We start from the raw sequence: 12706 nt of genomic DNA, 5'->3' as shown, positions 1-12706 counted from the left end.
TAAATTTCTAATTCTTCTTTCTGGTAATGTAACTAAGCTGTCTTTGTTACAGTAGGTTTCCAGCATTGGAAGTAGGATCTTTCTTTAAATATGGACACCCAAAAAAGAAGCTGATTATATATACATCTCTCTTTCACTTTCCCTGGCCTCTAAAGGTACAGTCAAAAGAGAGGCAAAAGCCTTGGCTATGACATAACAACCAATAGTTGAACAAATCACCAGAGGGGATAAAGTTGTGATCCTAGGATTATCATCACTCATTGATGTTACATGTTTAACGAAATATTTATTTAGTGTACATAGGTAATTAATATTGTAACAGTTAAGAAATATAGACAATAGAGTCACAAATTCAATAGTAAGTCTTTTAGAGAATAGTTTCCAACAGAACAGACAGCATAACATTTTCTTACAAGATTCAGTATGGATACTGTAAAGAGGAGAAGAGAATGCAGCATCATCACTACATTTATTATCTTACATTTATTACCTTAAATAAACATTTAATCTTGAAACAGACAACATTCTGCTGTTTCAGAATTCACCTGTTAATCAGATTTTTGTCATACAAATGTTAGTGGTTTTCACCCTGTTGGTGAACACTGCACTAGAAACCATAAAACATGTTTTGCTCTTAGGTACATAACTGGGAGATGGGGGTGTCCACAACTGTTCCAAACTGTTTTCTGCCAGTCTATATCCTTGGATAAAGCACACCTGAGATGAGAAGTCTGACTGTGTTCCTGTTGACATAACCCAAGTTCTCTCTCTGCTGAATATCCCTGCACTGAACCAAGAATATCCCTCTCCTAAAACAAAACTATCCTTAGCAATTAGCTGTGGAAGCAGAGAATACAGAAATGGATGTAAAGCTTCCTAAAGGATGAGAAAAAGGTGACATGTAGACCAAATAACTGGAATTACTGACAAGCTTTTAAATTTTGGAATCATTAAACCATGTTTGTGACAGATCAAAATTCCCAATAGGCCACAATAAAAACTGGATTTTTGTTTCTGAGACCACCTTTTTTTGCTCCGTGACAATCTTCACCGTCTGTTAATGTTATTCATAGATGAGACTTTGTACCCAGTAGTACTCATCCTCACCCCAGGTTTCTGATCGACTCACCCTGGCACCATCTGTCTTTGTTTGTTCTGAGTCCAAGATACTCCAGGAGCCACATCACTATGAATTTACTTCAACTTTCTCTCTATACGGAACATAATCAGAAAAACATCCTTCGGAAGAGATAAGTGAATTTCCTTCTTCTGTAAAATCATTACTTCTACTATGATCACAGAAAGCCACCTGTGAGCACACACATAAAAGCAAATGGGAATGATTATATTGAAAAATTAAAGAGATACATTCATCTGTAAAATAGAAGAACTCACTGAGGGTTTCATGATATAAATCTTTTGAAGACCATGCTCCTTTTGGAACATACCTGAAATGTTTTGGATATCTGTTCCATCATTCTCAGATCTCTAAAACCAGAACTAGAGTGAGGACTACCACCACATCACAAAAATCTGCACCTGGTGATAAAGGACAATTGTCTCATCTAGTAAGTCCTCCCTAGGTAAACATGGCAGAGCTCCACAGCCTGTAGTCAGCCTTTCTAAATCAGTCTAGTCCTTTCCTGCCTTAAAGAAGGGAGGATAAATAGACATTTCTTTCCTCTAGCCTTGCTGCCCCTCCACACCTCTTCAATTAAGGCATGAATACTTCATATTATTTTTATCTAGCGAATTGACCAAATACTCCAGCTATTCCTTATCAAAGGAATAAAACAAGACAACAGTGAAAAGAACACTTTACTAACCCTTACTCACTCTGAAACATGTAATACAATCAACCACCACAAATACATCAAAATAAAAGCATATAACTGAGAGAATAAACTCTTCCAAAGACAAACACAACACTGATTCATAGCTATCAGTTAATCAGAAATGTTATTGAAAGGAGTTGTGAGTTTAAAAGCATGTAACCAACATTTGAACTTTCTTCCAAAATGCTCTGCAGCTGGGAATCCTAATTGTATTTCCAGTAAACCTAATTGTGTTTCCTGACTCCAGGGGACAGGAATTCCCGAGATACTGATGACTGACAGGTCTGGTTCTGCTTTCAACCTGCAAGTAAAAATACCCACTGCTATATGAAGCTTAGTATGAAAAACAACCACTCTTTCCACTGGTATCATTAGCAGCTCGAAGTGCTCCATACTTCATAGCAGCATTCAGCACTACTCGCAAGTGGGTCATCTGTAGAAGTCATTTGCACAGGTACAAACTACTCTTAGTACACGCATTCAATAGCAAACATTAAAGTGTAGGGCTTAAACCACACAGGTAGCCTTTGTGAAGTGCAAAACATCTTTTACTACCAAAGAAACTTGATGGAGATAAAAGGTATCCACCAGCACTTCTAGAGTTACTGTCATTAACTGGTTTAGAACCTACTTCCTGGTTCTGAAATTGGTTATTGGTTCATGAGCCTGATTTTTTCTTTTTTAAGAATTTGATCCAACTTTTTGGGGGTAGTTATGTAGTTACAATGTTATAATTGATTCAACCAAGATCACTAAATCTCTCCTAAATATTTATTCAACATTGTTCATTATGCTCTTTTCATGTCTTAGTATCTCTAACTGTGGTGCAAAATAAAAATATTTAGAATCTTTTATATCTCAAATTACCATTCATTAAAACTACCCTTTGAAAGCCTCTTTTATTACACTAATCACTACTGATTTAAGAAGTCTGATGCATTAGATACAGATAATTAAAAGTCTTCAGTAAATCACTCTGTTTCAGGAAATGTTGGTTTGACTTCTAAATAACCTTTTATACATCTCTGACTTCAAATTCTTGGTCAACTTTCTTCCCAATTCATCCAATAATTAAAAGATGTCTCCTAGTTATTTTTAGAAACTTTCCAATCACTCAGTAACATGTACAGCAAAAGAAATGAAGGTATCCTTTGTTCATGCTTTCTTACTATCAGTTTATATGGAAAAAAAACAGGGATTACTCTGGGAGAAAGCTACTGCTCTGCAAAAACCAAACAAGTTACCATCTCTATGTTAGTCCTACCCTTACTCCTGTGTGATACTCAATATCCTGGGGTTTTATTCCGCTTCAGTAAAAGCCATTCTGAGTTTTTCCAGGTGAATTGTTAAGAGGATGAAAGGGGTCAAAAGAAGGTGAGAAGGAGGAATAAATTGAGGAGAGGTACTGAAGGACTGTTTTAACCTACAGCCTCATGCAAAAGGTCTAGAGAACCATCCCAGGAGAAAGTAGCTCTTAACCTGTAATACCAGGTGAGCCTACTTACAAGAGTTGAACGCAACAGTGAGCTCAAGTCAGCAGTTTTCATACAAAAACAGAAGCTGTAATGCCAAAACAAGCCGAAGTTACCTGTGCCATAAAAATATTTCCCAAGTGATGAAGATAGACACCCATATCTCTGCTGTCTTCTATGAGTGCTTCCTGAACATACTCTTTACATTTACAGTACTACTAAGGTAGCAGCATGACTCACAGAAGCATCTTTTTAGGGAAGAGATAGATAGATAGACAGATATCAGTTCCACTGAAGTCACTAACTCATTCCAACATCCTTTGATTTTGTGATTTTGACCACTAAGCTTATTATTTTCTCTTGGAAACCTCAACCAAAAAGAAGAACATTAACTAATAAGAATCTATTTTGACACATTTTTTAAACTAGATGATAATGCAAACAACAGTATAACATGTTGAGCTGTTCTTCCAATCCACTAGTATTAACTGAAATTTAAAATGTTTAGAATCACAGAAAATACTGACAAGAATAACTAATGTCCATGGGGAAGAAAACTGTAATAGAGTGGACAAGCCCAGAGACCCAAAAGAAAGTACATTGGGAGATAGAACTTGCCAGAGAGAGATGGACACAGAAATCTTTGAATGAGAAAAAGGGAAATCTTGAGTTTGAAAAAGATGGTCTATGAAAATATTTTGTGTGTGTTATTAAAAGGAACTGTCTCAACTAACCAAAGTCCAGAAATACTGCAGTTAGTGATGACAATTGCATGCTACAGATCTCAATTCTCCACACACTGTAGGGGTCCTATTTGCATGTTTACTCTACAGTACATAAATCTGTGCACACTGACTATTTCTGTCAGAGGTCAGTGTATAAGGAAACAATAAAAAACTGTTTCAGCTTTCAGAGTCACAAATAAAACAAACACACAACTTCATACTCTGTTGCTGACTTCACACCCTTCTTCTTAAATGACTATGTTTTTCGTTTACAAGGATGTTTCAGACACTTTTTCCATACACTCAGAAAAATAAAAGGTTTGTTAGCTATGTTCTGTGTTCCAAGAAAAGAACCACCATTTTCTTATAGGAATTTGGGATGTTTGCTACCTCATTAATTACCATATCTTGGTCCAATTTAAGTTGTTATTGAAAGTACCATCACCATTACTATCTGGTCTTCAAATGGTAGCAGGCTCAAAAGTTGTTAACATATGTAGTAAGCCTTCCAATTCTCTCCCCCATCCCACTGAGGAGGGAGTTAGCAAGTGACTGTGTGGTGCTTAGTTGCCAGCTGGGTTTAAACCATGACACCAAATTACATCATTACGCCTTCAGACCATACACCAAGCACAGTCTGACTGTACCATATGGTTTTCTCCTTTAGGTTTCAGACTAGGGTTCTGTCTGCAGGACTGCTGTAGAACTGCTGAGCTTCCAATCTTCCCGTCAGCTCAAGCACCTTAACTGCATTCCCATATGATCAAGTTTTTGTGCTGGACCTATATTCCCAATGGGAATATTGAATCAGTAAGAAAAATTTACTAGAGGGCAAAGAATAATTTAAAGCATGTTATGAAAAGTGATTTAGATAATATAAACCTCATGGAAATTCAGAATTCAGTATTCGTTATGTTCACAGTGAGAATCATGAACCTGGCTACTATTCATCAGTGTGATACCACTTCCCATATTCTTTATTTTCTACCCAAGTATCAGAAGACAAATGGTCCCTGCTTGAAGAGAAAGCCAAAAGTAGCAAATAGCTGACAATACTTTGTATCAACCTGCAAAAAAAACCATAAGAACCAGAAGGTATTCTCTTTTCCTTTTCTTTTGCTTAGTCTCTACCAAGTCATTTCCATGAATTTGACTAAGAGATTATTTTAACAAAATAGAAGCTCTATAAGAAAGCTAAGGATATGTTGCTTATGACAATATTTCATTGGCTAAAAAACCCAGTTATTAAAAACTTACTTCTGCAACCTTGGATTTCCCTCAAAACTGGTATTAATAAAAAAGATATACACCATGAATGCTTAAAAATTGAGACACAATCCATGAAAAATACTCTGCACATAGCAGCACATAGAGGTGCACTGAACAGTCACTTTTCTAAATAAAAGTCTAGATGTCTCTACAATGTAAATCTGTATTTTCAACAATTAATAATTACCTACATTTCCATATATGCTCTACCCTGAAAGTGAGTCTACCCTTTGTAAAAAAATGAAGCTTTTTTTAATTTCCAGCAAGGTTTAGTCAGATTCCCTCAGCAAAAACAGTCACTCCCTTTGCCAGCTTAGACCCCGACAGATACAAAAAAGGAAATAAAGGAGCAGGTATCTGTAATGGACTTAAAATTGCACGGGGAAGTAGAAGCATGTTAGAGGAGGGAAGCAAAAATTTGAGTAATGGATATTCACACTATTCAGACATAGGAGCTTGAGAGAAGTTGCTCACTTAGCACAAGAGATGGGATAGGAACTATACTGAATAGCCACATGTTGCTACACATGTAAGTGATCATTTTCAGTCTAAAATGATCGTGAACATTAGGAAAAGCAAGGTTCCAATTTTATTTGGCAAGTCAAAAACATCTTGTGCCATTTTTTGGAAAAATTCCTGATAAAAATAGCGAACTAGCAATATTGCAAGGAAAATAAGGTTCACATCGCTTTTAGCACAAAATACAGTTTGCCCCGTCATTTTAAGGAGAAAGACTTTAAATTATTAAGAATAATGCACAGCCAATAGTGCAGCAGCTGTGATACAAGCCTCTTGAGAAGTTTTGACCTTCCTAAGACAAGATTTGATAAACTTCATACAAATTGAACTTGCTGTATTATCTTTATCATCAGTTCTTCACAGAATGAAATGCACAATTCTTCTTTGGAAAAAAAAAATTAAAATATCCATTATAGTTATGGTCAATGCCAAAATGAGTGGATAGCCTCTTATGTTCTGCAAGAACCCCTTTTACCACTGTCATGAAGGTAGTTCCATTGGAGACTGAGGGCAGTGATTCAGCTGCATGCTTAACATGCTTCCCACTTATTATAGTAACAGTATCACTTCTGTCTTGTTTAAGTTAAGCTTAAGCCAGCATTTTCTAAATCTATTTGCTTATCTCATTCAGACAACCTGTCATCCCTCTAGGGGTACTGTCCATTTCTTTTGGAAAGCAGTTCAAAGCAGGATGTTCTCAGCATATTAGTAGTACCACAGCCTGTGACATCCACAAAAATTTCAAAAATTGTAACACAGAGAAAATACTCTCAAAGCTTTTAGGAGCTGCTTTAACTACATTACAACATATTGCAGTCTGTATTGTCTAGATAGCAACTGGTTTATTTACGCCTGTATGTATATACATATGGAAACATTCTGTTCTTCAGTCATACCCTTTTTTTTTACTTCTTATTATGTTGCATAACACAAAATAGCTAGAGATTTTAGTATACAAAATAGTTCAAATATAGCTCCATTTCAGCCATTCCATATAAATAAGTGGAATTATTTTCCTTTATTACTACTTTATCCAATTTCTTATTTGAGTAAAGTATATATGCTTGGATTATCTCAGTTTGGGGGGCTTTTTTCACCTTTCCTTTGCCCGTAATGCTAACTGCTGGCCAGCTAAGTATTTTTGCTTGTGTTCTTCTCTTTCTACTTGCAAGTCTGTTTTTTAACCCCAGATCCTGAAGAAATTCCTCATTATACAATATTACCTGATTTTTGTTCAAAGATTAGTTTTTTCTTTCACAAACATTTTCTTAAACAATAGGTTCCTCACATTGTCCCTGAATATTTTTTAATTCCTTATTAATAAGATTTCTTAATGTATTAAAAATGTGAAATCTATTCTCTTCGAACTAACATTCTGTAGGTTCGTCTGCAGAATCAGAAATCTGTGTGTATTTTAGGATTAAAATAGATCAGTTGGATTCCAAGTTAAATATAGAAATATATTTCTTATGATCACTATATTTACCTGTCCCCAACATATTTATCTTTGCCTTCTGATAAAACTGAGTTCTACCATATTCATGACTACTATCCTGGCCTCACTAACATTGTGAACAATCCAAACAAAATAAGTCTTTCGTGTATTAAATATTACGATGAAAAAATCTGAAAAAAAGTCCAGGGCATCTTTACAAGGCAAGCAACCATAATCTTATGCTTCAAATGGTAAATTTAATAGTCTTATAACAGTAAGAGTCAGGATCAGTCATCAGAATCACACAACAGAAGTTGTTTAGGTACCTCATATTTATTAAGGAGACAAAACCAGTTTTATAGTTAAGAAGGTATTTTGCGGATTTATATTTTACTTCGAAATAGCTACAATCTCCCTGTTTCTTTTTTTATACTGCAAATTATAATTTTATTTTTAGCTCATTTACTGTCTTTCCACCTACTGCCTAAGAAAATAAACACAGTAGAGTGCTAGACTTCTCATGACTCCAATTTCACAACTGTATTGGTTGTAGAGACATTTTTCTCTTTCAGAAAAATATTCTTTCAAGTGGAGTGTGTTAATTTCAACATGTTCTGTTAAACACCATACTGAACAGGAACTACACAGACTGCAAATAAACCCACTGACTATACATAATGTAAATTTCATTAAATAATTGTTTATGTGAGCTTGCTATCTGGGGTAGATAATCTGAGGAAATTCAAAGCTACCTCGTCATTGGTGGACATATTGTTTACACAGTAAATTTAGAATACAAAAATAATGATCCATTGATTTATGTTAAATATTTCATAAATGCCAATCTATTTTAACTAGAATTCATTAGAGATTCTAATAAATGGAGCAATCTGTTTCAAAGATTGCTTTAATTTAGAGACAAAAATATCCAGTACTATTTCCTTACTGGACATTTCTAATTTTATGAATAAAATAACTTATCTAACCTAAGAAAGTCTACTTGTCAAATGCTGAGTTTGGGGACTAGTAAGACTGCATTTGCATCATAAACCAAAAAAATGTAGTATGTATTGCATCTTACAATTTATTCTGCTCTTTTGCACAACTTTATGCAACAGTGCCTTAAAGGAGATGTGGAATAATGACACTGTCTTCTCTATAAATACAGTACCTGTTCTTTACAGTATACATATTCATATACTGAAAACTTTTCCATTACGTCTAGAGTGATTTTATACCAACAGGACAGGGCATGTCAACAAAACTATGTGTGTGATCACAGAGGATGACTACATATTGTGAAAATTCAGTATTACTTGACATTTCAAATAGCAAAGGAATTAAAATGTAAAAATCAAGCATTCTTCATGGATAATTTCTTTCATTTACAGTTGTTTATAGAACTCAATTTAAAAAAAAAAAATCTATCTCTTCAAGACTACAGGAAAAGGCACTTCACTGAAAATTTTACTGGTTTGCTGGAATGCTCTTCCAACAGAAAAATTAATTTCGTTTACAGAAAAATATGCAGAAAAAGGTTTTACTAAGTACCATTTTACAGTAATTTTCAATCTTCATTTCCCATAATGTCAACATAACTTCCAGAAAAACATATAAATATCTATTTATTAAAAAGCCATTTTTAGCAGAAAAATTCCCCCATGTTATGCTAAGCAATGTACATTTTTTAATCTCTCCTACAATTAGTCCAGTGAATGTACAAAAAGGCAATTAGATATTTTAATATATTTATTTTTAAATATTTTAGGTACAAAAGGCGTTATGCTTAATGGCTTTTGATGCTGACTGTATTTTGTCTAATGTTTATTAATAATGTCCTCATAATTATCAAAGCAAGAAGAAAGGTTCAGTTCCTGCAGCCAAAGTCAATGATAGTCCTCTTACAGTTTGTAGCAAGCCACCAAACCAACAGAGACTCACTTCCAGCCTGAAAATAAACAAAATTGTTCATGGGGAAAAAAACATCATCTTTTCAATATTTGGATATCTCTAAGCAGCAAATATTAGAAACTTTCTTTCCTAAGCCACTGTATACAATCACAGAGTACCATGAGTGACACCGGTGAACCTTAACTCAAAAAGATCTAATAGAATTTTTAAAAGAAGACAGGGCAACAGGGATGATCAAAAGCACAGAGTGCCTTTCATAGAATGAGAAACTGACTCTTCAGCTTAAAAGGATGACTGTATGAAATATAATAGACTGCATGGAATACAATAAACGTGTAACGGTTATGCATAGTATAGACAAAGTATATAATGGATTACATAACACAGGACTAGGACTCCCCAATGAAATTAATAGGCAGCAGGTTTAAAGCAAACAAAGGCTAACAACTCTTCTATAGAGCAGATAATTAAATTGTAAAATTCATTTTCCCCAAGTTCTGAAGCCAAATATATAAACAGGTTTAAAATGGGACTGAAAATACTTATGGCAGAAAAGATTCCTAATGGCCATGAAATAAATATAGCAATATGCATGCAGCCTTTTCCTCAGAAAGCCACTAAAATACCTGAAGTCAAGTGGCTGTATCAGAATTAGTCTATGCATGCCCTCCTCCTTATGTACATTCTTAAATATCCATTGCTGGGCACTGCCAATACACAATATTAGACTAGATGAATCTTTAGTGCCTCCTAGCATGGGAATTCCTGATTGGAGCTTCATACCATTACATAATGTTCCAAGATTCATACAAAAAACAAAAATATAAACTCCAAGTCAAATCATTAGGCACAAAGATCACCACCAAATCCTAATGAGGAACAATCTGAATATACCTTTTAAAAAATAAATGCCATATGAATTTGAAGAAATAAAAATTGACAGGCTAATCGTTGAGCATCAAAAGCAGTTACTTCAGAGGGCAGCTAAGGATTTCTATTCTGTAAAGATGACAATATGGAAATATCTTGAACACTGCAGATAAAACTCATGATGAAGTACACAGGAGCTGGAGATAAAAGTAACTCTCAATAATCTTTCACTGATCATAGCGATTGGGAGAGATGCCTGATGACTGGAGGAAAGCAAATGTCACTCCCACCTTGAAGAAGGGCAAGAAGGAGGACCTAGGGAACTGCAGGCTGGTCAGACTCACCTTGATCCCTGGGAAGATGTTGGTACAACTAATCCTGGGAACCATTTCCAGGCACATGGAGGACAAAAAGGTGATCAGGAGTTGTCAGCATGCATTCACCAAGGGGAAGTCATGCTTGACAAACCTGATGATCGTCTACAATGAAACGACTGGATGAGGGGAGAGCAGTGAGTATTGTCTACCTTGTCTCCAGTAAGGCTTTCGACTGTGTCTCCCATAAGATCCTCACAAAGAATCTGATGAAGTACAGGCTGGACGAGCAGATAATGTCTACACATTCCAGTATGATATTTATCTCTTTCACAATACCACCTCTTGCTCAACTTACATACGATTATGGGCCTCTGATTGTCTGACAAAGAACTTCTACCTACACCATTTTTCTCTATCCTATGTCAGCCACATAAACTATCCCTACATACATAACTACACCACCTTGCATTGATCCTTTTGAATGGCACCATAACCATAGCTTGGATCTTTCAGGATGATTTTGGAATATAAACCTGCTATTAGATGTTACACTTCTCCCAGCCTTGTGCAACCTGTAAATTCAGTGAGTATACAACTCAATTCATTTCTTAATTATTTAATAAAAACACTGAACAAAGCCAGTTCCCAAAGAGATCACTGTTCAAAAAAAATCCCTCCATAATAAGAGTAACCATTTATAAATATTTTTTGGCAACTATAACTCAACTGTTTACACTGCATAAATAGTATATAGTTTCTTCAAAACCATATGCTTCATATGTACAAAACTGGTAAGCAAACTGGGAATACAAAGGAGGTACTGATGTGCTGTGAATAAAATTTATAATTGCCAGTATCTAACAATAACCAATAAAGAAAAACTTCCCTATTAATATTATATGCAATATTATAAGAACTTAAGTGAGGATGTCAGAAACAGAGCTCAGAATAATACATTGCTTTACAGAATATCAATTTTATGGCCTATTTCTCCATTTAATTTTGTGAAAATTTCTCACTGTGTATTCTCAAAAAATAATTCACAGCTTTCATGGCCTGCAAGTATGAAATTCCACTTAAATATACACATTTAAAAATAAACTAAAACTGATTCTACCTGGAAAATAATTAAAAATAAGTTATATGCATGTTTTAAACCAGTTATGCATGGGTTCAAAAGCAAACATTTCTTTTATCATGTGAACTTACAAGGCATTCCCCTTTAGAAGAAAGAAAAGAAAGCAACTTAACTGTTTAAAGCTTAAATAATATCAAAAGTCAATTTTAGTATTTCAAAATTTGAAATAATAAATTTTTTTTGTTTCTATGAAAAGAATATTTTCAGCTCCATGCTTTAAGTTCTACTCTAAGACTGAATGTCCTAGCTTTGCCAGTTTCTGTTAAATCTTAAAATTTTCAGAGAGCAAGAAAAGTAAATTTTTTCATATGGCTCTTATACTGGCTTAGCACTGTAAAAGGTCCATGGATGAAATACTGGCCCCATCAAAGTCAAAATTCCCTCAGCTTTGACAGACCCAAGATTTCACCTTATATCTGCTAAAGTTTTGAAACTTCACAGATATTTTAGAAGCATGAAAAAAATGAAATGACATTTTCCTGGTCCTTAAAAAGCTCTTCATACATATTATGTAGATTTGTATAGCATTCTATGCATGACCAATATCACAAATACCATGCATGTGCATAGACATGCTATATACAATACTACATGTCTTATCATTCCAGCTCCTCATGCACAGAAAACACACCACTTCACTGGGAGTTTCATGTATGGAACATTTGCAGAAAAAGGCAAATGGAGCAGTAGTAACTCCTTAGATTGTATTCTAATGTAATCAATTAAGTTACTGAAAAGCAGAGTACAACCTGATTTTCAGTTTTCCCTTTGCAAATGAGGGGTCAGAAAGAAAACCGTGTCAGCCTGTGAAATACCCTCATCAGGATGTTCTAAATGGACAATTATTTTAAACATACTCTCCAGTATGTTTTAATGCTGTACAGACATTACTTAGTCTAGAGAGAGCAGCTTACTTACGTCTGGGGCTCCTTTTCATTTTGCTGTTTTTGCTGTGGTTGAAGAACGTTATTTACCAGCTCAGTGATCCCACTAAAGGGAAACCACCTGTTTAAATAAGCAAATAATGTGACTGAATAACCAATAAAACCACACTAGTTTAAATGTTTCTTATCCAATGTTAATAGAAATATACAGGCGGAAAAGCTAGAGCCAATGGGAATGTTAGCTGCAATACTAAGTCAGCCACTAAGGATGTAAGGGAAATAAAGTTTTACAGTTCACCAGTTCACAAGCAGGCAGCAAGAACCTACATCC

At 34.9% G+C, this 12706-nt stretch overlaps 1 protein-coding gene across 26 annotated transcripts in view; it reads right to left on the bottom strand.

Annotated features, from left to right (window-relative positions):
* Positions 1-12706, bottom strand: part of RIMS2 (regulating synaptic membrane exocytosis 2) — a 489382-nt gene that overhangs the window by 411493 nt on the left and 65183 nt on the right. For 9 of the 26 annotated variants that reach the window (XM_075023763.1, XM_075023771.1, XM_075023767.1 and 6 more), the window contains exon 3: positions 12410-12496. The exons of the other annotated variants lie outside the window; for them this stretch is intronic. In XM_075023763.1, coding sequence (XP_074879864.1) covers positions 12410-12496 — 87 coding nt within the window. The remainder of the gene's footprint in view (positions 1-12409; positions 12497-12706) is intronic. 26 annotated transcript variants of the gene reach the window in all.

The sequence above is a fragment of the Buteo buteo genome, chromosome 3, assembly GCF_964188355.1.
Source record: "Buteo buteo chromosome 3, bButBut1.hap1.1, whole genome shotgun sequence".
NCBI lineage: Eukaryota > Metazoa > Chordata > Aves > Accipitriformes > Accipitridae > Buteo > Buteo buteo.
This window is presented reverse-complemented; position numbering and strand designations above follow the sequence as displayed.